This window comes from Xenopus laevis, chromosome 3L (assembly GCF_017654675.1).
Source record: "Xenopus laevis strain J_2021 chromosome 3L, Xenopus_laevis_v10.1, whole genome shotgun sequence".
Lineage (NCBI taxonomy): Eukaryota > Metazoa > Chordata > Amphibia > Anura > Pipidae > Xenopus > Xenopus laevis.
Genome location: NC_054375.1, coordinates 128,604,729 through 128,631,518, shown reverse-complemented (window position 1 = coordinate 128,631,518; position 26,790 = coordinate 128,604,729). Strand labels below are relative to the sequence as shown.

Genomic DNA, 26,790 nt, shown 5'->3' with positions numbered 1-26,790 from the left:
AAAAGTGCTTAGAATAGCAATTTTCCATTTATTTTAGGGTTTTACTTATCGTTTAATTAAACCCAATAGGCTGGTTTTGCTTCCAGTAAGGATTAATTATATCTTAGTTTTGATCAAGTACAAGGTATTGTTTTAATATTACAGAGAAAAATGAAATCATTTTTAAAAATCTGGATTATTTGTATAAAATGGATGCTATGCAAGGCAGCCTTTCCATAACACAGAGCTTTCTGGATAACGGGTAATTAATCAAGTACACAAACTGTCAGCATCAGCAGGAATAAATGTTTTTAATGCACATGCAAACTCTATGTTTTGCTATGATGCCATGGAAAACCATACAGACTCTGCGTTGGAGCCAAAGATAATGGTCTATAACAACTGCCTTCAGCATGTTCTGTCTCTCTACTCTTCCCTGTGAAACAGCTGGAGCTGGATAAAAAGGAAACTAGAACTATAGAAGCATTTCACCTATGATGCACAACTGAAACATTTTCACATTTTTGTCACGACCTGCAAGACATGCAACCGATAATCAAATGATATCTTCCTTTGTAGCAGCCCCAAAAGCCCAGGTTTTAGTTGTAAATATGTTTAGAGCAGGGAAAGGTTTAAATACTAAGCTCCAAAGCAGCTGTTGTGGATGGAGACTGCCTAGTGCAGCGCCAGCAAGCAGTTATACTCCTCCTGTATGTCACCAGACGTTCAATAATGATCATTTTTATATAATGGTACTGTATACCTTCACTAAGTTGCAGCATTCATTATGAGATCATTTCACTGTGTTAAGTTCAGAGGGGATTTAATATAATGAACAATGCACACACACACATATATATATATATATATATTATATTATTTTATATATATATATATATATATATATATATATATATATAATTATTTTTATCATACTATGCAAATATACCATTCCAGTGCTAGAACAGTTGCAGAGTAATGAATCTCCATTCCCACTCTAGGCACAAATCCAAAAACAAGAGACCGTATCATGTAAGCATGAAAAAGAATCCAGGAGAATGTATTGGTCTTCATTATTCAGATGCTGTAGCAAATTTACAGAGAATATTTTGAGGAGACCTAAGAACAATTAATTGTTTTATTTCAGGCTGCAGTGGTTTCACACGTCTTCATATTAATAAACCTGAATTTCATATTCTACCGCAGTCTAATCAAAGGCAATTCTCCCATTCATTATAGAGTAATGCGAAGGGACACTTTAGACGTGAATCATGCATTTGTGTTCTTCTGAGGGCTCATCATGGGAAAGACTGTAATTACCAGCGCAAAGGCGACAAAACACTCATTTCCTGAATTATAGGGATCATTAATACAATGGCAACCAGCAATTGGACTTGTAAATTGAAGCATTATTCTAGGAGAATATGTAGACATTTGCCTCAATAAATGTTAAAGATTATAAAACAAGTATTTCTAGCCTAAAATGGTGTTCATAGAGCAGCAATAAACCATTTTTAAAAAGTATTTGTGGACTCTGACCCAGTACAATAAGTAGACACAAGACAAACTTATGGCTGGGGTGTAAAAAGATATGAATAAGTTAACTGTGTGAATGAAGACAATGTTTGGCCCTTGTTTCATGTGAAGACTCCTGAAGAAGTTGCTATAAAAAGCTTTTATTTCTATCAGAGTGTAGGTGATCTGTCCTGATGGAAAGCTCGTCTGCTGATGGCTCCTGAGAGTTGTATAGAAAAGGCATTGGCTGACCCAGAAGTGGCAGGGGCCATGCCAGATTTTGACTAATTTGTGGACTACATGACTAAACTAGATGGTTACTAGGATTTGACCCAAAACAGATGGGCAGGTCAATTGTTCATTGGAATTCTCCTTGAATCCCTGGAGTTGATAATTGAAATTAAAACAGTTTACAGCAAGCTGCATCCTTGCACTTTTCCATACCAGGGGGTTATGAGTATAACAGGTCAATGGATTGAATTCATTTCTCATTTTATGAGCTTGTATATTGTTTCCTAAAACACAAGGTGTAGGCATAACCACAAGTATCTCTGTCAACTAATGTAGCACGAAAAGCAGGGTAAGATTTACCTTGTGGTGCCCCAGGCCAATATGATCTCTTACTGCTGTCCACCTACTGCACCTTGCAACAACCTCCATCCACACCAGTTGTCTTTTTGTATCACATCATGAATGTTAAATATTTTGTACCAGATCATGAATGTTAATGTGTATCACATATAATCCAAAGAGTAAACTGTTTAGAGCCATGATCTCCAACCAGTGGCTCTGAAGCAACATGTTACTCATCAACCCCTTGGATGTTTCTCCAAGTGGCCTCAAAGCAGGTGCTTATTTTTGAATTCCAGATTTGAAGGCAGGTTTGGTTCCATAAAAACCAGGCGTACTACCAAATAGAGCCTCCTATAGGCTGTCAGTCCACATAGGGGCTAACAAATAGCCAATCACAGCCCTTATTTGGCATCCCTGTGAACTATTTTCATGCTTGTTCTTCTGCAAATAGAGACTTGTTTGGGTGATAAAAGGTTAAGAGGGACTGATAAGATATTGTGCTGTTTAAAGTGGTGTTGGAAGTCAAAAGGTCTATAAAAATCCACGTTACAGGGAAACTGACAAAATAAAACCATATAATTATGTAATACTGGAAATTGTTTCATACTTCTGAATTTCCAGTCACCTTAAGTGTGTGCATGGGGAAGTGTATTTGCTGGTACTTCTGTATTGTTAACTCTTTTTAAACTAAAAACTTTCAATCAGAACATCATTTATGGTAGAAAAGACATGGGGAAAAAGACCAGTGTCTCCAAAGACACAAAGCAGGGTCAATAACCTTGCCTGAAAGGTACATTTATATTTACTGCACTGCAGCCAGCAGATATCGTAAGCATCTAAAGTAATAATAACAAATCTTATTACAGGTAGTACTGAACCTTTTGTATAATGTATGTATAAACAGTTGGGGGGAGTGATACTGAGTGATTTTTTGACCTGGCATTTTGCAGCTCGGGAGGAAGGAGACAAAACTTTCAAAAATGTAAAAAAAAAATTCATTTGAATGGGAATTACCCAATGTACTTTCATGGCAGGCGATTATTGCTCAAAAGTGCTTACTGGCACCTTATCAAGCGAAAGTCACCAGTCACGAATGCGCACAGGGTGCCATTGCCCTTAACTTCGAACAGAGCCAGTGACTCATGAAAGGAAGTACTAGGGAATAACAAACTCTCTTTAAGTGCCTTGGAGTGAAATACACTGAATTTTAATAAACGATTTTGTTGGCTTTTATGATGTACCAGAAGTGTGGAAAATAACTTCTGCCGAGTGACTGCCCAGACCAGACCTTGCGGGACTTTGTATATATTTATTGTATTGATTGCACTTTCATTAAGGTTTTTATGACTCCTTTATGATAGCTGTGTAATAGGTCTACTACTGTCCCCTTAGCTACCGTTTAATTTTATGTGCAGTTTCCATGTGCTGGATATATATTTACAAAGATTATTTTCCTATTGCAAAAATAGGCAAGCATATATACACACACACACACATATATATATAATACACAAACACATATAATAGGGATGCAGCAAATTCAGGCGTTGACCAAATCCCAAGACTTTTTGCAGAATTCAGTAGATTCCTAAGGGTTTTGGATTTGAAACGGCAGAACACAGGGGGCCCAAGTTACCAGTTTTCAATGCTGCTTTTTTAGAAACATAATTGCAGGAGAAATAAAAATCCAAAAAAACGTGTGCAACTTTTTTCACGTGATTGTAGTATGTTGTAGAATGGCTAATTCTAAGCAACTATTTAATTGGCCTTAAATTTTTTTTTTTTTAGTTTTTTTAATTATTCTTCTGACTCTTTGCAGCTTTCAAATGGGGGTCACTGACCCATCTAAACTTGCTCTGTAAGCCTACAAATCTACTGTTAATGCTGCTAATGTAAATACTTTTTAATATTTAATATTATACTTTTTCACACTATCTCACAGTATCTTTTACGAATTATTTGGGGATTCGGCGGAATACTGTACCGAATTTGCCTATGCAAATTAAGGGTGGGAAACGAAAAAGTGGGCAAAATATATTTTTAATTCCTTGTATTGTGATGTAAAGTCACGTGATTTCCATTCCTGCCCCAAATATGCATAAACAAATAAGGAGTTGTTTTCGATTCGCCAGAATCCGAATCCTGAACCGAATCCTAGATTCAGTGCATCCCTACTTTTTATACCTCATCTTTCAATTCAGGCCTCTCCTATCCATATTCAAAGCAATGCCTGGTTGCTAGGGTAATTTATACCCTAGCAAACAGATTGCTGAAATTGCAAACTGAAGAGCTGCTAAGAAAAAAGCTAAATAATTCAAAAACCACAAATAATAAAAAATGGAAGCCAATTGCAAATTGTCTCAGAATATCACTCTGTACATCATACTCAAAGTTAATTTAAAGGTGAGCAAAAATTTGATGGTTTAACATGGACGCATTTAATTTCAATAAAAGCAATTGCCATACACAGGCGATGCTGTATTCATGAGGCATACTTTGTGCTCCATATTGGAGTGCATAGGACTGCACATATTCTTGAAAGTGCAGGGCACAGAAGTGCAAAAATAGTGGTTTGCACATGTTTTTCACATTTTTTTTTGACCATGAGTTAGGAAATGTAGGGGGGAAGGAGGGTAGCCCCAAAAAAATGTTTGATCTTTTTCAGCCTATCACCCATAAAAAAAGAAAAAACACCAGCGTTTTTTGGGACTTAGAAAAATGTAACCTTTTTTGAAGCAATCCCTATCTACTCTATTGCACTTCGCCTGGTCTGAGGTGGCGAAGGAAGTCTGGCATAAAAGGTAGCGTTCAGAAAAATGCGCGTGTCAGGGAATTTGCGTAGTGATGTCCATTGTGCAAATTCGCCAGGCGTAAGGGTGCGAAGTAACACTAGCGAATTTATGCTAGTGTCCGTTAGTGAATCGGCGAATTAACGAAAATGCGCTACACTAGCGAATTAACGCTAGTGTTAGGCGCTTCGTCCTTTAGTGAATTTGCTTTGTGTATAAGGCCTTAAAAATTTTTTAAATTCAGCATATTCCAGAAGTGGTATATCCATGATTTTTTGCATAGTATAATGGTGTGAAATGTATTTACCAAAGTGATTTTCTGGCAATAAAACCCTGGAGAAAATACATTATCTGCTGTATTGTGAAGTACCACTGCATCTGTTTGTAACCACTCTTATTCGTGCCCCAGTAGCATTACGAGATGGGATCTGGGTAATGTTCTAAAGATAAGCACACTTACTGTGGGTGGTTATTATAGAAATCATAACAGTTTAATGAAAATACAATTATTAGTTATATCATCTGGCCCTTACCAGCAGAAATGGGACTTGAGAAATCACAAAGTGTGAAACGCACAAAAGTTTGCTCTGCCCGAGTCTGCTTTGGTAACACAGGAGGCAATATTTATGTGGTGTGATATACTACACACAGCAGGGAAGGGTGAAGCAGAGCTCCCTTGTTTTAAGTTTCAACTGGTAGACCCCAGCTGGGAACACAAATTTTATATACAGTAGGTAAACTGTTTTATCGACAGGAAGGTTTCTTAGTGCTATTTTAAACTGCAACTTAAAGGATTTATAAGGGGAGCTCGGAGTAAGTGACCCTATATAGATATAAAAAGTGTTTTATGCCACTGAGTTCTATGTGCAGGAAATCCATATTGTAAAAGCTGGAATTGTGCAATTGTTTTTAACTTTTCCTGATCATTTTAAGAGAAATACTGTCACAGAATCGGTTTGTATGGTGTATTTCATAGTAATGTCTGATTAGTACTGTTAACTATCCACCCTGAAAATATCTTGTGAATATTTAAATAAACCTGGGAATTGACTTTTATTATAAGTGTGTTGTGATATAAAGGGGTGATATAAAGGGGTGCTAGCCTGGTAAATGGCACAAACCAGCAAATCTTACTCGGATATAGACACCCAAGCAGAGTGACCAGTGGGGTAACTAGATGTGACTGGGCCTCACAGCATGTCCAGAAGTTGTCCTGTTTTACCAATATTTATTATAATTACTCATTAATCAGGGCCTCGTGGGGTCCCCTTGGCCCCCTGGAGCTGCAGGGTCTGCGTCCTCTGTAGTTACGCCCCTGACAGTGGCACATCAGACTAATCTCAACATTTGGTTCTTGGGCCACACTGAGCCATTGGCCAAGCACTGGTTGACATAAAGAATAGTTTCACACATATTTTTATTTTTGTTCCTGTGCCAGATGGCTGTTATTGTGTGGGTTGGAAAACAATTAACAATCTGATTTGGCTGGGCGCCACATCCCTGTGACTCGTGTAAAATTGACACTGCGTCCAAAAATGCATATTATTATTCTGATGATATATTAAATGGTGGCAATCAACTACTTCATTTTGTTTCAAAAGAAGAATTAGTTTTTGTTTAGAAGTCGGGTTTGTATTAGGAAACAATAAAGCATATATTATACAAAGGCGGTGTAATTATAGAAGAAGCAGACCCTGGGGATCTTTTGGGCAGGCCTATTGGAACACAAGCAGTTTCAATACATGTTATAAATATAGTGGGAGCCTAAAATTCTTTTTTTTTTGGGGCTCTGATTACATAGCACTTCAGGCTCACCATTCTTTCATATGTATATTTCTATACGCATAAGCAGGGTTGTAGCGTCACAGAGAACCAAAGGAAGTGTCTCTGCCCCACCGACTGCACAAAGGTTTTAGAAAGAACTATTCCCTCCCTGATTACTTTTTCCTTCTCCTACATGAGATTGCTGTACCTAGAGTTGCTGCAGGCACTACAAACATAATAAAATGGGTGTGGCCCACTGCTGTGTTACCTCTTGCTAGGCAGCTAAGTCTATGGCTACAATCTCTCCCTACTATACCTGCTATCCTACAGCCATAGTCCCTTCCCAGAGACTATTATCCCACTGTTACTATAGGCACCATCTCTCCCTACTATACCTGCTATCCCACAGTCACACTCCCTTCCCAGAGACTATTATCCCACTGTTACTATAGGCACCATCTCTCCCTACTATACCTGCTATCCCACAGTCACACTCCCTTCCCAGAGACTATTATCCCACTGTTACTATAGACACCATCTCTCCCTACTATATCTGCTATCCCACAGTCACACTCCCTTCCCAGAGACTATTATCCCACTGTTACTATAGGCACCATCTCTCCCTACTATACCTGCTATCCCACAGTCACACTCCCTTCCCAGAGACTATTATCCCACTGTTACTATAGACACCATCTCTCCCTACTATACCTGCTATCCCACAGTCACACTCCCTTCCCAGAGACTATTATCCACTGTTACTATAGGCACCATCTCTCCCTACTATACCTGCTATCCCACAGTCACACTCCCTTCCCAGAGACTATTATCCACTGTTACTATAGACACCATCTCTCCCTACAATACCTGCTATCCCACAGTCCCTTCCCAGAAATTATTATCCCACTATTACTATAGACACCATCTCTCCCTACTATACCTGCTATCCTACAGTCACACTCCCTTCCCAGAGACTATTATCCCACTGTTACTATAGACACCATCTCTCCCTACTATACCTGCTATCCCACAGTCCCTTCCCAGAAATTATTATCCCACTATTACTATAGACACCATCTCTCCCTACTATACCTGCTATCCTACAGTCACACTCCCTTCCCAGAGACTATTATCCCACTGTTACTATAGACACCATCTCTCCCTACTATACCTGCTATCCCACAGTCACACTCCCTTCCCAGAGACTATTATCCACTGTTACTATAGACACCATCTCTCCCTACTATACCTGCTATCCCACAGTCACACTCCCTTCCCAGAGACTATTATCCACTGTTACTATAGGCACCATATCTCCCTACTATACCTGCTATCCCACAGTCACACTCCCTTCCCAGAGACTATTATCCACTGTTACTATAGACACCATCTCTCCCTACAATACCTGCTATCCCACAGTCCCTTCCCAGAAATTATTATCCCACTATTACTATAGACACCATCTCTCCCTACTATACCTGCTATCCTACAGTCACACTCCCTTCCCAGAGACTATTATCCCACTGTTACTATAGACACCATCTCTCCCTACTATACCTGCTATCCCACAGTCCCTTCCCAGAAATTATTATCCCACTATTACTATAGACACCATCTCTCCCTACTATACCTGCTATCCTACAGTCACACTCCCTTCCCAGAGACTATTATCCCACTGTTACTATAGACACCATCTCTCCCTACTATACCTGCTATCCCACAGTCACACTCCCTTCCCAGAGACTATTATCCACTGTTACTATAGACACCATCTCTCCCTACTATACCTGCTATCCCACAGTCACACTCCCTTCCCAGAGACTATTATCCACTGTTACTATAGACACCATCTCTCCCTACTATACCTGCTATCCCACAGTCACATTCCCTTCCCAGAGACTATTATCCACTGTTACTATAGGCACCATCTCTCCCTACTATACCTGCTATCCCACAGTCCCTTCCCAGAAATTATTATCCCACTATTACTATAGACACCATCTCTCCCTACTATACCTGCTATCCCACAGTCACAGTCCCTTCCCAGAGACTATTATCCACTGTTACTATAGGCACCATCTCTCCCTACTATACCTGCTATCCCACAGTCCCTTCCCAGAAATTATTATCCCACTATTACTATAGGCACCATCTCTCCCTACTATACCTGCTATCCCACAGTCACACTCCCTTCCCAGAGACTATTATCCCACTGTTACTATAGACACCATCTCTCCCTACTATACCTGCTATCCTACAGTCACAGTCCCTTCCCAGAGACTATTATCCCACTGTTACTATAGGCACCATCTCTAGTTATGCCAGTGATTATACAGAAGCCAGTCTGTCGTTATGTTTCCCCATTTTTCCTATATATTATTTACAGACACAGGATTTGCTGCCTCCAGTTACAGCACAAAGGGTTAAGAAACAAAGCCCCGCCCCTCCCTACTACTTTACACGGAAGTGCTGTGGGTAAAGTGGCTGCTGCCGCCACTAGTGATACAGTGAGTCGGGTGGTGGCTGCCCAGTGCCCATGTAACAACACAGACCGCCCTGTTGACGTGCCAGTCACAGACATGGCTGAGCGGGAAGACTGGAAAGCTTTCCAGCGGCCGTATTACTACAGCAAATGGTCTTTGTCCTTCTACTCTACGTTATTCTCGGTAGGTGCCTGTTGTATCTGGGGCTGCAGCTGCAGGGTGGGAGGCTGTACAGAAGGAGACGTGCTGCTTATTGCTTGGGAGTCGGGTGGGCGGGACTCCATTGGGGCAGTGAGCTGCTCTAATAAAGAATATTCCCGGGGAGGCGTGGCTCTGTGCAGCCTAGCTTCATTCATTGTAAGGTGTGTTCTGCTTACAACAGTGAGGGGATTGCTTGGGGACCAAGTAGTAAAATCACTGAGGAGCAGAGTGGGACAGTTCTTGCTTCTGCCAGTAACCCCTCACATCATGGTTAGCTGATACAGAACTATAGTAACCCCTCACATCATGGTTAGCTGATACAGAACTATAGTAACCCCTCACATCATGGTTAGCTGATACAGAACTATAGTAACCCCTCACATCATGGTTAGCTGGTACAGAACTATAGTAACCCCTCACTCACATCATGGTTAGCTGGTACAGAACTATACCTCCCACCATCTGTTGTGGGAATGTGTTACTTTGCTAGTAGTAGTTGTCAGCCCTTAGCTCATAGGGCTCTCTTTGAATGAAATGTACAAATAAACATTGTAATGTGCTCCCTTGTGCTGACACTGACACTACCCACCTTTACCCTCTTTATAAATCCCACGTCCCAAGCTGTTTTCAATACAATGTATACTATCCTTGTGCTCTTTGCTATAAGAGCCCCCCTCTTCCTTCTATAATGTCTTCTGAAAGTTTGGGGTCTTCAGTGAGACTCAGTATCCTGCAGTGTAGCAGTGTGTATGTGCACAGGGTTCCTGCTTTGTTTTGTACAGTGCTTCCAAACTGGTTGATAAACATTAAAAAAAAAACATTCAGCGTTTAGAAACGTCTGTAAGTTAACCCTATGCTTGTCTTGCCTATATGTGGGGCGGCCGTATCTATTAGTCTGCGTTTTTCAATTGATTTCCAAAACATCAGAAAGGGCAGCAGAATAATAATAAAGGCAGCCGGCTGGTTACACTTTGTGCTGCTGTGACTTTGCACCTACGCGGAGATATATATTTTCAATTTCTGTGACCTTTGTCATTATTAGTCAGAGACTCACATCTATGGGATAGATCTGCTTTCTTTATGTGCCCTGAACAGGGAATACAACTGCTTTGTTCCAGCTGATTCATCGCTCCGTTGTGCCTTGTAAAGCCGAAATATGTGCTACTTTCTTTTACCCTAAATGATTCAAACAGAGCTCTAGCCTTAAGGAAGGCGGAAAGTCAGAATCACTTGGGTGGGACAAAAATTAGGCACCACCAAATGATTATAATCACTTACCTTATACCCCAGGCTTGTGCTTCTGTTGACAGAAAACTGCCCCGGGCCCGAGGTTCTTATTAGTTTTCTGCTGATAGGAACACCATCCTGGGGTATCAGGTAAGTGAATACAGTCACTGAAAGGCGCCTAACTTTTGGCACACCTGTGGTGTTTATACAAATGGCCTGTAGATGTCACTGTGCTCAAGACATACTGCGCATACTTCCTGTCAGCTTAAAAGTGAAAGTAAAAAGCTTACTGTTGTGTAATGCCTGCATGACTCTGCTAATAAAGCATTGTTAGACTCTACGCATCCTTGGCTACCCAAAACATAACAACACCCCAGTGATTATTGTCTTTCCTTCTTGTTTAATGGTTTGGTGTTTTGTAAGTTGGTTGGTCTTGTTTGACAATAATATAATTTATATACTTAGGAAAAAAAAAAACCCTCTGTGTTGTGGATTATGATAATACCATAGTTTTGCATTAAGGTTTTTTTTAGCAGGGACCCCTTAAAAATGTAGAAACTCATGGAAACCTGTAGAGCGATGAAATACACAGGGTCGAACTGGGCCAGCAGGACACCATGCGAAAACCCGGTAGGCCCCGGCCATTGTGGGCCCTGCTGGCCCAGATCCTCTCCCACCTGCCTAGCCATTTTTCCCTGCCGAACAACAGAAGAAAATCGCTGTTACGCGATGGTCAGGATGGGAGACAGGTTGTGAGTGGCTTTCAAAGGGGGGGGCCTGAAGTTGGTGGGGGGGAGTTGGGGGCCCAGATCGGGTGTGTGTGGGCCCAGACCCCTCCCCCCAGTCAGACACTGGAAATACATAAAGTAAAGTGTTCTGGTGTTATATAGAAACTACCGATTATGCTTGCACTACAAAACCTGCCTATGACATTGAAAGTAATCACAAGTCATCACGTGAAAAGTGGAGAACTTCTTTGTAACCTTACTACATACTGTAGTTTTTACTGTATTTGTGCATAAAAACCAGGTATTTACATCCATGTTGACAAGAAAAATGTTTATTTTAGATTTCAAAACCTTTTTTATTTGTCACTTTTGTGCTTCTGTGTCCCTGGTATTTATCATATGGATGTGTCTACAACCTTTCTGTTATAAAACATCCTCGGTTTGATATATACTGTATATATATATCTCAACAGGCTCAGAGTAATGGATTTTAATAAACAAAAAAAAAAAATCCAAACCAAAATTAAAACATTTCTTTTGTTTGTTTAGTAAAATCAGTTACTCTGCCTATTGCCCATTGAGTGGCGGTACTTTTTTTGTTTTTATTTTTGCTGCCTGTACACTTTTTACCTGCACCCAGGCAGATAGATATATATCTATATATATATATATATATATATATATATATATATATATATATATATATATATATATATATATATATATATATATATATAGTATTCTGTGATTCCTTCCCCTTCAGTTTTAATTAGCAGAGCGTGTGAGATGGGGAACTCAGTCCAGCACCTTGGACAGCTGTCTCTTAGCCTAATAGGGGAATAGAGACTTCCTCATTCGTTTCCCATACCAGGCTTTGCAATATTTAAATATACAGTATATAAAAGAATGATATTCTTGATCTCTTATGGGGCCAGACAGTATTTCAAGAGTGGGTTGTATAACAGTATATCTAACTGAATACTGTAGCCTGGATGTATCTGTAGTTTCTAAGCTCTGACTTACAAGTTGTTTTTCACATCCTCTCTCCTATGTTAGTGTACAAGCTGAGAACTCTCGCTGATTTGCAAAATTAGTTGTTCTACAGGCCCAGACAGGCTTAAGACTGTAATCAAGTAAAGTCATGCTCAATTATCTTCTTAGTAAATATCTCTGATTTCTTGTTTTGCAGGTTTTTGCAGACTGCTGTCTTGTTTTTAATGTTAAAAAGTGGTGTTTGTTCTGAAAAAATATGTTTTCCCTGGTAAAGTGTAGCTTGTTTTTGGGCCTTTAAACAATTGAATTGTATGGTGATGTAGTTGTTAACATTGAAGGGCAGCCAGGGCACTAGCTGTAATAGTTGTGGACTCACCCACCAGGGTATCAGAAAAACTCCCAATGTCAGTGGGCACTACTGCTCACCTAACTGTTTGGCCTTTTACGGCTATACAGGTATGGGATCTGTTATCCGGAAACCCATTATCCAGAGAGATCCAAATTACGGAAAGGCTGTCTTCCACAGACTCCATTTTATCCAAAAAAAAATCCAAATTTTTAAAATGGTTTCCTTTTTCTCTGCAATAATTAAAGAGTACCTTGTACTTGATCCCAACTAAGATACATTTAATCCTTTTTGGAGACAAATAATCCTATTGTGTTTTAATGTTTACATTATTTTCTGGTAGACTTAAGATATACAGATCCAAATTATGGAAATATCAGATCGATAAAAATAGATCATAGCTTGTAAAGAGTAGAGACAGGGAAAATAAAGAAGGGGTGAGAGGAAAGGAGGAAACATAATTTGGAGAGTAGGCTTTTTTGTTCAAGTTTTCTGGTGGGTACTCTAATTTTCCCCCACAGTCCAAAACTATACAGGAAGGTTACTTGGCTGGTGATAAATTTGCCTGTAGTGTATTATGGTAATGTATTAGGGACCTTAGATTGTAAGCTCTGCTGGAGAGTGAATAATGAACAATCTCTGTAAAGTGCTGCATGATGTGGGACAATGAAGAGTTATAAAGATGAATTACAATAAACAAAGTATAGCCCACCAAAATATCTCCTGATCATATCTTCTTTTATTTGGTACTTCCAAACTCAGAATTACTCTTCCCTTTATCCTCATTTGCAGGTTATGAGAACAAACCCTTTAACCATACTTATGGTTTTATTTTAGGCATTTGGGTCACAATTGGGACCCTGCTTTTTTCCCATGAACAACAATCCACAGACACTGCATTGATAGGTCTCTCCAGCATTTTGTGGGACCTCCAGAAGACATGATGGGGATTTTTCTACAACTGGTGTAAGCCAGCAGTGCTATCATTTTTATTTGCTAGGCTGTATCCAGCATGCAGGATGTCAGCAGGAAGAATCAGGCTCAACAGAGTGAGCATGCAAATGTGATGTGTAGAGTTGTTTGCTACAGGTTTTGCATGAGAAGCTTGCCACCTGGCCTGGTTTTTATTCCAAATATTCATATTCGTGTCATATCTATTGCAGAACATAAATCCTATAATGAATGACCTAGGCACATGTTCTTAGGCCCCTGTGTAGCCCAGTAACTTGTATTTGTAATTAACTATGCACCCATGTTGTGCAAAATTTTAGTAACCTGACTACAGATAGTAGTAGTGGCACAGTATTGGGGAAGCTATAAGATGCAACCACCCTGAGTATTTGTCACTCCAGCAGCTCTAAAACTCACAATTATGCCTCTCCAGCAGTATGCCTGCCTGTGTCATACATAGTTACATTTTAAACATTTTATAAACATCTTTTTCCTTGGTTTGGCATCGCTGTTGCTAGTTTAAATTAAATTATTGTTATCCGCTATGTGTGTAGCACCAGCAGTTCACATGTCTATGCACATATGCACTCTGAGATCAAGTTTATCCTGCATGTATGTTTTTTGAGAGTTGGAAGAAACCAGTGTACCTGGAGGAAACCCAGGCAGACACAGGGAGAACATGTACATCCCAACTGTCCCGTTTTTCGTGTGACAATCCTGATTTTGACGGCTCAGCCCCGGATTTTTACTGAAATGTCCAGAGTTTCTCTTTTATCTCCTGCACTGAACAGCCCGAAAAAGATTTCTAAAACTTTTCTAAAAAGTTTTCTTAAACTTAACTAAACAAGAGGCCTTTTGACTGAGAGCCCAGAATACTCAGCACCTGCACTTAGATACATTTTAGGTAAGCAAAGATACAATTGTAACAATTTAAGATAAGCAGGTCTCTTGGGAGAACTTAGACTTTCAGCTGAAAGGGCAATTCATATTTGTTAGCAAAACTGTAATAACACATAAAACATAACCCTAAAACCCAGAGAACTGTGTTCAGATTTTCCATAACCTGCCAAATTTTGTAATATTGACATGGTATTTATGGGGTGTGGTAACATTTGGTTCCTCTTTCTTTATTTCAAATGTCGGGAGGTATGAGAACATACAAACTCCTCGCAGATAGTGTCCAGGCTGGAATCAGCCTCCAGACACTGGTGCTGCAAGTCATGGCTGCTATCCAGTGAGCCACAAAACACATGGCACATGCCATTATCCTCTTGTCACTATTCTAAATGCTCACTGTCACTGCTACATTTGCTTTTGGTTTCGGATTATCCATAGATTTTTATGGAAAGCAGCGACAGGCGAATTGGAGTGTCTTTACTGCCACTGTTTTTCAACTAATTACAGTGGGATCATAAATGCACCCGGAGTTCTTATCGCTCAGGTAACTATGTATTTACGAAAGTAAGGTTTTTTTTTTTTTTTTATGCTTCTATGAGTAGTAATTAAGGCTGTCCATATATAAGGACTCCTTTAATGTGCCGTAGAAAGCAACTATTTGCTGTATTCTCAGCAACAACAAAATTAATTGGTTTCCCAGTGAATTAAAGCTGTCATTAAAGACTAATTACTTTGTTGTGTATTCCAGATGCTCGGGCAGCATAACGGTTAATTTATTTAGAGCCGTGTTCTGTTGTCACAGTTATCCTCCTTGATGACAGCACTTTGTTGTCATCGACATTCTTCAGCAGTAATTCAGTCATCTAAATGAATGTGAGTGATGTATTAACGGGCCACATACACTTGAAATTGTGTGGCCTTGTGGCATGTGTCCCAGTAGAACGCCAGCGTATGCCCATCTCACCGTATCTGAATTAAGTACATTTCTAATGAGGCTGTATGCGTTTTTGACATAGACATTGTTATGACACATAATAAATAACTGCAATGAATGAATAATTTGTTATTTGCTGCCTTTTTGTTAAATAAAGTCTCAAGGGCAAAGACAGGATTTTCTAAAGGGGAGGAGGGAGAGGGCTTCCGAAAATAAACAAATATCCAGACGTGAGAACATGAAATAGCAAAGATGACAAGAGCTATGGTTATATGCTTTTTTATCTACAATTATGTATCCAAAGGTAATTTAATCTGCATGGTTATAAGAGCTCATACCATTTTATCATCCTACTCTAATGACTGCAGTAGACAGCAGGGGTTTCAGGGTGAATCAAAACCTCCTCTTCATCTGCCTACAGTGTTTGTCTTGTAGGCAAAGCATTACACACACAGTTCTCTATTCCCTAGGCTAATGTCATATGGATAAGCTGAAATCCATCTAATTTGCCTTTTAGTATTTTGACAGTTAGCAACTTTATATTTTTCTTCCTTCTTTTTTACAATGAATTTTGCTTTTCCATTGACATAGTTACCTTTTTGCTATTATTAGTGATCCTAATAACTAGAAAATGAATGTGTCAGCATTTAATTCTCTGGCACCTCTAATGGAGGTGAGTGGACTTGGTATGTATTTTTATATAAGAGGTACAGGACAGGTCATGGTAAAAGCAATACATATATAGCACTTGTGTCAAATGCAGTTGGCTGTTGCAAGATGTGTACAAATACGCCAGGCACGGATCAGGTTTTGACTGAAATAGGCCATGGCACTTTAAGTACACAGAGGCCAAAAAAGTCCCCCATAGACCCAATAAAAAAATAACTGTCTATGGCATTTTTTAGCAGTCGCTCAATTTCGCAAAGTTGATGTAAGCAATAGGATTTATTTTAATGAACCAGTCTGTAGTGCAAGGGAACAAGATTTCGAACCTCACGTGGCTCTTTTTTTTAAGTCTAGAACTAAATGACAAAAAGCCTCTTTTTGTAGCACTTTGTTGGACTTGAACCATTTGTTCGGACCTGGCTAATTTTCATAAAATGAGTGATTTAATTTAGTGGTTTACAAACCTACTCAGATTATTATATTGCAATGTACAATATACCATCAACTCTTTAGGCCAGTGCAGGGGAGCCCAAAAGATAGATTGGGATCTTCCAGTAGACCTTCAGCTGGTGATCAGTAGATCTCAAGATGCTGTCAACAAACAGCTTGTCTAAATTACTGTCCTATTTCATGCTTTTCATTCAGATATTTACTGTATTAGGTTAAGGTAACATAAGAAATAGATGTTTATTGAATATTGCAATATATAATTTCCCATTAATGAATATTTAAGTCATATTTCCATAGAACAGAATGCTAACAATGCTTTTATGGATGTAGATCACAATGGGAAAACATCACTAAAAGTTGACCTTGCATTAGTAAAGTATTGACACTCCTGGGCTAGTGCCACACATGGGCTAAATCAACCTGCTGAAATAGGCAGGAAAATCAGCCCCTTCACAGGCATTATCCTCCTCTCGTGCCTGCTCTTGGAACCGTGCAGGCACACAGGCTGATTTCGGCACAAGAATGGAAACTCTCACGTTTCTTTGCTGAAATCAGCCTTGTGTCTGCCTGCACCCAAGCTGACATAATGCTTTCCAGTGCAGGCAGGGGAGGAGGCTAATGCCTATGTAGAGGCTAATTTTCTGATGGTGTATTTCAGCAGGCCAATTTCAGTCCCTGTGTGGTACTAGACGAAGTTTAGACTTCTTATAGGGCTTCATGAGGAAAGGGATGAGCTATATTTACTTATAGATATGAGACATATTTAACCTCTTGCAGGTTCCTGTAAGATCTCAGTTCCCAGGGTTGGACTGGCCTTCTAGGCTATCAGAGTATCTCCCGTTAGGACCAGGTCCTAGTGGGCCCCAGTATAGAAAAAATACCATTAGCACTTTATTTCCACCATAAGCAGTTATAGCCTCAGTTACATTTGGCTTTGTCTCCATTTGGTGGATCTCAGGGTGGGCCCTTGATGTCAGGTTCTTTGATGGATCCACCAGAGTCCAACACTGTTGTCATCACTCAGTGGTTGTTGGGAAGGCATAGCCATCTGTATTAATATGCTGTGCTGTTGAAGCACAAGCCACGTACACAATTCAATCAAAGCCATCTGCAGTAGCAGATTTTGTTGCTATTGCTACAAACCTGTTTTTCCTAGAGGAATCCTGAGATTAGTGGAAAAAAGGCTGAGACTCTTCTGAGAGGCAGTAGGGATTGGGTTTGATCAATGTGGAGACTAGGTAGATCAGGGTTTGACAATTTTGTAAAAATTGGCAGCTGGGTACGCCACATGTTCTTGAGTCATTCCAGTAGCTAGCAAATTTAAGCTGCATTTGATAAGTACATAATGTGATTTTGTGCCAAGTTCTGTTCTTCCACATAGTCCCGCTCCTTTGAGTGGACATAAGTGCCCTTACAGGAAATATTTTTATCTCAAACTGCCTTGACTAGAAAGAATACAGCATGCACTGCATGACTTGTGGGCGCTATATTAATAAATGATGATGATGAGTATATTGTGATATCTGAAAGCAACCACAAGCTGTGCTGTCAGTAACTGTGGGTACCAGAGAATACATCATCTCCGGGCCCATTTACAATAACTGTGAAGGCTTTAGATTGTTTTCTGGGACTAAAACAGTAAATCAAGAGACCAGTGCGGTAAAGAAATGTGGCCACAGAGCCTTGGCCATGACTGGAAATGACACGGGTCCTTTTTTTTATCTCCTTGCTGATTTGCTAACCTTTTTCCTGATGGGTGAAACCAAATCACCACCTGAAAAAAAACATTTTCAATCAGCCCCCAAACCGTGATCTGCCCTTAAACAGTTGTGAGAATATATTGGATTAGGTCTACCTTTATCTTTCTTGTTCATCTTGTCGCTTAACATTTGGCACTTCTTGAATGTAACTATATTTGTATTTATTTACATTTTATTAATGTAGTGATCTCTTGTCAATTCTTTCTTTGTGCTTTTGAGGAGGTACTTTTGTTTTTTGGAAATGGAAACCACACGGTTTGTCGTTTAGCAATTGTGACATTTTAATTTCCTATACCAGAAACATGGCCTACAAGTGGCTTGAGTCCTGCAGCAAGAAAGTTTTAGAACAGTGATCCCCAACCAGTAGCATGTGAACCCCTTGGATGTTGCCCCAGTGGCCTCAAAGCAGGTGCTTATTTTTGAATTCTAGCATTGGAGGCAAGTTTTAGTTGCATAAAAACCAGGTGTACTGCCAAACAGAGTCTCCTGTAGGCTGCCATACCATATAGGGGCTACCAAATAACCAATCACAGCCCTTATTTGGCACCCCTGAGGAACTTTTTTTCATGCTAGTGTTGCTCCCCAACTCTTTTTACATTTCAGTGTGGTTTAAGGGTTTTAGACAAATCAAAGTCAACAGAGTGCCTCTATAAGACCACACAGTATGATGGCGATCTAGTGAATACAGTTGCTGTTCCTTCACTAGGAATGCAGTGGCGCAGAGAGCAATTAAAACGATCACACAGCAGCTAGAACATATAAATGAGCCTTCTTTGGCTAATCAATCAGCAAAAGCCACTATGGATCAAAAAAATAATAGTTTTCACTAGCGATGGTGAATCTTTCCTGTTTTGAATCGCCAAAACATTTACAAAACGTGAAAAATTTTGAAACACGTTCACAGCAACCTTTTCCAAACTGCGCACCTTCTTTTTTTTTTTTTTTTTTTTTGCTGTGACTTTTTCAGCGCACAATACATAAGTCTATGGGCATTTCCACCTTATCCTTAGCTGGACTAATGCTGGTAGCAAAACAGCTGGTATGGTCTCTGCCATAAGCTCATAAAATGCACATATAATGGGTTAACTCAAGCAACATATAATTAGGCTTTTTTGAAACGAGCCAGAGATATAATATTCTCTCTTACAAACTGTCTGAAGTCGTTTCAAGAAGCATTTGACTCGGTTGATTAAAAACACGGATGTTTAATTAATGGTTCCATTTCAATTCAGCCTAAATGCCACTTCATATTTTCCCACTGAGAACATTTAAGTCGGTTGCATTTAAATTGTGTTCTTCGCCTCTGAAGATGTGTAGGGTTAAGGGTTCTTACTCTGCTCACTTGCCAACTGGAAATTGCATTTAAAACCAATTAAAAAATGCTAATTACTCAGGAGAGCAGAGGGGGCAGTAGGGAAGATCCGGGGCACAACACAGCTTTTTTTTCTCAAAAAAATTGATGATGTAGACAATGGTCAAGCTTTGCTATTGAGCATTCATATATTGTTGTGTTTGTATAGCTTTTAGGAACACCATTCATTCATTCCTTTATTCAGCAAAAATGTGTATCCTGAACAAATGTCAGGGAAACTGAATATAACAAAGCAGGTGACTGACTCTCCTGTTCCAGCACCTGGAATATACAGTAGATTTCAGCAGATGACGATTATATGACAAGAGATAATCATTTGATATAAACGCCTGGTAACGACATTGCGAGTAATTATATCACTAGCGAGACTTTACAGTTGATTATATCAACAAAAACAATCACTTGGTGCATAATATCCCCGTGACAATTGCTTAAATGGAACCGGAAACATCGGTAGTTAGCAGAACAGGATCAATAGACTGTGGAAGTTCAGTAGAATTTTACAACTTTAAAGACTGCACTTTGCTTGGTCTGTGCTACCCTCCTATAGGAGTAATTTACTCATGTAAATATTCTGAGGATCAACATATGCTGGTTTTTATCAATGTATGCACCTTACCTAAGTGAAGCATAGCATCAGTCTTACCCAGGTGCACCCCATGCTGTTGAACCCTGCCTTATTGATTTCAGGGTCCCATTACAGAATTATTGGAAATTTATAACAGCTGCATACCTGCTCTTGGATAATAAACACCCTCAGCTTATGTTCTCTAACTAAAATTAATGAACTGCTTTTAGATTTGTCCCCCCGCATAAACTAGTGTAACATATTAATGTAAATAGTGTCATACTTGTTTTAATGCCCAAACAAGCTTCAAAAAGTATTCTATAATTAAATATTAACTGGCACTATTGCACTTTAATCTTTAATCATACTCTGCCATTTTTTTTTAATTGTATCTGTAAATGAATACATGGCAGTTTAGTCTTGAGGGATGCGGGCAGTAAATGTCATGCTAAAATGAAGAACACTAATAAACTATTGATTTCTCAGCAACATAATAAAACCCACTGGCACACATCCACTACAATTTGGCCACCAGTTTATGCGAATGACGACTCCTCCTCCTTCCAATATCACTTCTAATTCTAGCCTTGGGTTTTTTTTTCATCATTCAGTTTATTTGTATGTGTTCAAATTAATAAATTCTACTTGTTGTAGACTTCTCTTAGGGGGTCTATTCACTAATGGGCGAATTTTCACCAGCGTCAGCTTTGCACACCTCGCACCATTTTGCCAGGCGCAGATGTGATACGACTACACCAATTAACTAATATGCGAAGTTTCGTCCTGGGCGCCGAACGCTACGACTTTTCTCTATCCTTACTGCAGCAGTGCAAGCTTTTTATAGCGAAGATGCGCTAGCGTTCGCTAGTGATCTTGTGCTTAGGTTGATTTGCATAGGGCGGGTAATTCAAAGTTGTATTTGTTATAAAAGTTGCTTCAAATGCTTGAAGTTACCACTTTTTATTAAAAATGTCTAGGGAACCTTAATAAAGACAAGAGAATTAATATAATGCCCTACACAAATCTCTTAAAACGCACTTCTTTCGAGAAGCCTACCCTCACTCTGCTTAACTACCAAACGCAACACCACATACAATACCACATTTCTCACCCACTCAATTCGATCTTGCCCACTCCCACACCTTGTGTATTACTCCCCTCCCTTTAGAGTGTAAGCTCTTTTGCATAGGGCCTTCCTCATCTTTTGTACCTGTATTGATTGTGATGTATGTAACTCCATATGTTCTAAAAAAAAAAGTCGCCAGCGTTTTTTGAACTTAATGCATTTTCGGCACAAAGGATATGATGTAAGTGTCAGAAGATTGAGGAAGATCTAGCTTCTTTTTAGCACTTCTCCTGGTCTGAGGTGGCGAAGTCAAAATCCGCACACTTCTGAATTTGCAGAGTAACGACCTTTCACCAGAGCAAAAAGTCGCCTGGCGATAGTTCGAACGAACGATAGAGACAGTCTCTTTCGCTAGTGACGGTCTCTTTCACTAGCGAATTGGCGCCTGTGTCTGTTGGTGAATTGGCAATGTCCCTGTGGATGGCAACGCTGACTGTGTCCTGTATTGTTCTGAGACCAGTCCAGTTTTCCTCCTGGCACCCACTTTACTAGAGAGCATGCCAATGATATTGAGAGAATCTGTCTTGACATCAGCAATGCACAGAATTGGTGTACCACTTTGCACCCATCTGCTAGACCCCCCTCAACCACAGCAGCAATTTATATAAATTGCAGCCATCACTATCGAACTTTGAAAGAAAGGATCTTAAAGGGTTAGTAATCTTTCATTAACTTTTATTATGATGAATTTGCAATTGGTTGTTCTGGGTTTTTCTGGGTTTGTTTCATGGTGTTTCGGTTATTTTTTGTTCACCTCTACAGCAATTTTATAGCTAGCTGGTAACTGGCGTCTTTTTTAGCAATCAGGCTGAATAGTAAATTGAAAGATGAATGGGAAAGGACCTGAATAGAAAGGTAAATAAAAAATAGTAACATAAACAAATAGTTGTCTCACAGAGCAATCATTTTTTTGAGATGCCAGGGTCAGTGACCCCCATATGAAAACTGGAAAAATCAGAAGAAGGCAGATAATTAGAAAGTTATGAAAAAAAAGTTGACCTACTAAAGGTAAGTTAATTTAGGCAGGCTGCCAAATGAGTGGATCTTTGCTCAATTAATCCACCAAAAAATGAAATTTTAGAAACTGTCTGACAGGAAATCCACAAACACAGGCAAGTAAGCGTCCAACTCTGTCTTGAAGAGCTGAATCAGCACCTTCTATCTTCTTCTGTATGGCCAGCCAAGCAAATAGATTTTTAAATATTATTTCCCATGATTTTACTCCAGTCTTGATTTTTCAGCTCTCCTGAAAATGATTGGAAAATGCAATTCAAGGTGATTTTTTTTTTGTGTCACTTAAAGCGGTTGTCCAGCTTTTTGCAAAGTTATAGGACTCTGCAAAAAAAAATCTCCAACACTGCTGTTTTTTTTTTATAATGCCACAGAAATTAGACTCCAGTTAATCAATCTTTTATTTAACTGGATTTATATGACAAACATTTGGGTGCTTTACCCACTGAGGTAATTTTCCACATTTGTGGGGTATTCTGTCGCTATTAAATTGAAATGGATCCATTACTCATAGATATTTACCTTTCCAGAGGTCAATAGATATATCTAATGCTTATGGCCGTAGAGCAATGGTTTATTCATAGTTTAAAACATTTGCATGAGAGATCATGCGACACAACCAATTCATCCTGTCACGTGCACAAGAGAAGGCTAATTCTGTTCTCTTATCTGCTTTGTGGTTTGGTTGGTATTGAGATCCAGACTTCTGACATGAAAATAAACATATCGGCTTGTTTTATAAGCTTTAAATATTAATGCACACGCTGAGATATTGGTGTAACAATATGACCTTTTATACTAGAAAAAAATCTATTACAGTTTTGTTGTCCATGCAGAGTTTTTGAGAGTAAATTTTAGAAGTTTTAAATCCTGCAAATGATTTTCATTATTGGCTGATGCTTGTCTACTAGAGGGGCCACTTCTGGTTATTCTGCAAGACACTTGGCCACTGGTATCTGGGCCTTGCTGGAGGTGTTATTTCAGTATAACCAGTCACAGGAGGTAAATCTCTTGCTTAATATTTAATAATGAGTCTTATATAGGACCAAATATGCAGAATAGCAGGATCTTTTAAAGGAACATAGACCTTTTGGAGAAGAAGGCCTATTTATTAAAGGTCGGATTTTAGAGGTTTTTGAAACCACCACTTAAAATTACGAATGTCGTGACACTTATTAATAAATCTGAATAAAAAAAGTATGAAAGGAAAATTACGCTGAACAATGCGCTAAAATATGAGTACCTCAAAAACCTCGAAAATCTGGGGTTTTTCAGACAATTCCTAGTGGAAAAAAAAGTGATTAAAAGTAGTTCAATAGGATCAGAGTAGCTCCCACTGACTTCTATAGGACCTCGACAACTTTTACCTGGCAAAGTTTTGTATTAGTGGTTTAGAGATTCGTGGAAAAAATATAAATCTGATTGTTAATGGGGCCCTTAGTGTATATTCTGTATGAAGCCCTTCCTGTGCTTTCTCAGATACGGTTTTGAAGAGCTGCTGAATAAAAAGCTAAATATAAACTCAAAAAACACAAATGAAAATTTAAAACCAACTACAAATTGTCACAGACTATCACTCTCTATTTTAAGGTGAACAAGCCCTTAAAGCCTCAATGAGTTCCCTTTATCATTAGCATTAGTAAATCAAACCCTTATAACCCTCTAAAGAGATAGCCTATGGCCAGGTTGCAGATAGAGTTTGGGCAGTTGGGGGCAGGATTGTCAGTTGAGGGGTGAAACCAGGCATGTGTATGGGGACCCACCATTCCTCATGGCAAACCTGTGTATGGCTTGGGCAACACTGAACTGCTGTTCTCCATTGCTGGCCAATATTCCCCAGAGATTTACATCAGCGAGCATGCAGAGAGAGTAGGCATGCATTGTAATTTTGTTTCTTAACTTTTTTTCATTTTTAGTTTGACACGACAAGAATCTCTATAGTTCCATGGTTATGATGCCTATAGTGTCACTGATTCTTTATGATTCTTTATCTCGTTTCCTGTTTTCACTGATCTGCTCTTTTCGGTTATAGATTTAACGTTACACATGTTTTTGCAGGTGTATCCTTTTTTGGTTTTTGAGCAGTTCATGATCATTGGAGAGGAGCAGAAAGTCATATTTTAATTAAGTCTGCATGTTGGCCCCGGTCTGCATGGGTTTCCTCCTGGTTCTCTGTTTTCCTCCTACAATCCAAATAGGTAATTTGGCTCATGATAAAACGGATCTTAACGGGTGACTGATATAGTGACTTTAGACTGTAAGCTCCACTGGGGCAGGGACCAATGTGAATCTTGTATAATCTACGTAAAGTGCCACTATGTTAGAGATGCACCGAATCCACTATTTTGGAATCGGCCGAACCCCCGAATCCTTTGCGAAAGATTCGGCCGAACACCGAACCGAATCCAAATCCTAATTTGCATATGCAAATTAGGGATTGGAAGGGGAAAACATGTTTTACTTCCTTGTTTTGTGACAAAAAGTCACGCAATTACCCTCCCCGTTCCTAATTTGCAAGTTAGGATTCGTTTTGGCCGGGCAGAAGTGTTCGGCCGAATCTGAATCCTGCTGAATCCTGGATTCGGTGCATCCCTACACTATGGGGCACATTTACTAAGGGTCGAATATCAAGGGTTAATTAACCCTCAATATTCGACCCTCGAAGTAAAATTCTTCGACTTCGCCGAGCGCTTGAAAGAAAAATCGTTCGATAGAACGATTAAATCCTTTGATCTAAGGATTTTCCTTCGATCAAAAAAAGCTTAGAAAGCTTATGGGGACCTTCCCCATAGGCTAACATTGGTGCGCGGTAGGTTTTAGGTGGCGAAGTAGGTGGTCGAAGTTTTTTTTAGAAGAGACAGTACTCGTAGTCGAAGGTCGAAGTAGCCAATTCAATGGTCGAAGTAGCCAAAAAAATACTTCGAAATTCGAAATATTTTTCATTCTAATCCTTCACTCGAGCTAAGTAAATGTGCCCCGAAATATTGCCACTATATGAATAAATAAGAAACAGGCATTTGCACCTGTAGGCAAAACACCGGCCAGTTGTGCAACTATAAAAATACTTCCAATTTGTAATGGCAGTAAAAAGGAGGAAAACACATGCTGTTATTTAGACATTGTGGAAAATGCAGTATAATTGGGATTCCACTGTATGATGTGAGTGAAAGACAGGTCAGTTTGGATCATTTACTTCCTCATGTGGTGCCAATCAATGTCAGTTAAATAAAGCTGACACTTGAGGAAACAAAATCTATTTTTTCACATTGGTAAGCATTTTAATAGATCTCTTCTGCCCAGGGGTTGTACAAGCTGAACAAATACAGGCACTTTTTTAATAAGAGGTGTAGCTTATTAAAAGGGGCGCTATTGCAAAAAAGAAACTACATCTGCTATGAAAGGAAGCCCCCCTATAAGATATATTGGATGTCACTGTAAGACAGATTGGATCTAACTGTCAATGAATATCTGACACCCAGCTGCTGAATGAAGACAGAATGAAAAGAAACAGATGCTGAGAGAGGAATAGTGAAGATAAACTTGATTATTTCAGAAGCGGTACAGAATTTTTAATTGATTATATTTGGAACATTTCTAATTTCAGTATACAAAAGCTCAAATTAAATTGTCATTTTCACTTTAGTTTCTCTAACGTTTTAGCAATATCAGTACAGTTTCACTTTCAAATATAAATCCCAAAACTTGGTGCAGTTAATCATGTTTGTTTTATGCCCATGGGTGTGTTTTTTTAGTTCAAAGAAGGCTAAACAATAAAAATACACTGCATTCAAGAAATTGTATTTTTGAAGGAATAATAAATATGATTTTTGGGATAATGTAGTAAAAGATTTCACGTTTGCCCAGGATTTGAAACTATTGTCAACCAATCCGTTATTTGTTTTCAAAAAGCCGATTAATAATTGGTACCTTTTGATTGGTTGCTAGATATGTTTTAAACTTCGTGCCTTTCATTATTTATCCCCCTTTATAGAGAAAGTTTATTATCCAAAAACCATAATTAAAATGTGCAGGTAACAAATGTCCCCTCTGTCCATTTCAGCAGTTCCTTGGATGGGTCATGTATTAATGATACTCAATATTCTTAATGCAGAAACATTTCTAAATCCTGTGGCTACAACATTGTTTATAAATGCAATTTTCAGTCTTTTAGGAGTACAAGTATTGTCTAGAAAATGTGATTTGTGGACCCACAATTAATTACATTAGAACTAATAATGAAATGGGGACAGGTTGAACATTTGTTTTTTAATGCTAAATCATTTAATTAGATTGTCATAATAATTCACAGTTGGAATGAAATCACTATGAGACGCAGAAAAGGAGAAATATTGCCTGCTAAGGAATGAGCACCTTTTCTGCCCCTTGAAAATGATATTGCTTTTTCTTAGACTACTAAATCGAGTTGGGTACAGTAAAGTGACTTGCACTGGCAACGG

The 26,790-nt window shown here is 39.1% G+C and overlaps 1 protein-coding gene across 1 annotated transcript in view; it reads left to right on the top strand.

Annotated features, from left to right (window-relative positions):
* The first annotated feature begins 9,079 nt into the window (after nt 1-9,079).
* LOC108711531 (tetraspanin-15) overlaps nt 9,080-26,790 on the top strand; it is a 99,565-nt gene continuing 81,854 nt past the window's right edge. Inside the window, exon 1 of the mRNA XM_018253385.2 lies at nt 9,080-9,286. Within this exon, the coding sequence (XP_018108874.1) occupies nt 9,200-9,286 (87 nt within the window). The 5' untranslated portion in view covers nt 9,080-9,199. The remainder of the gene's footprint in view (nt 9,287-26,790) is intronic.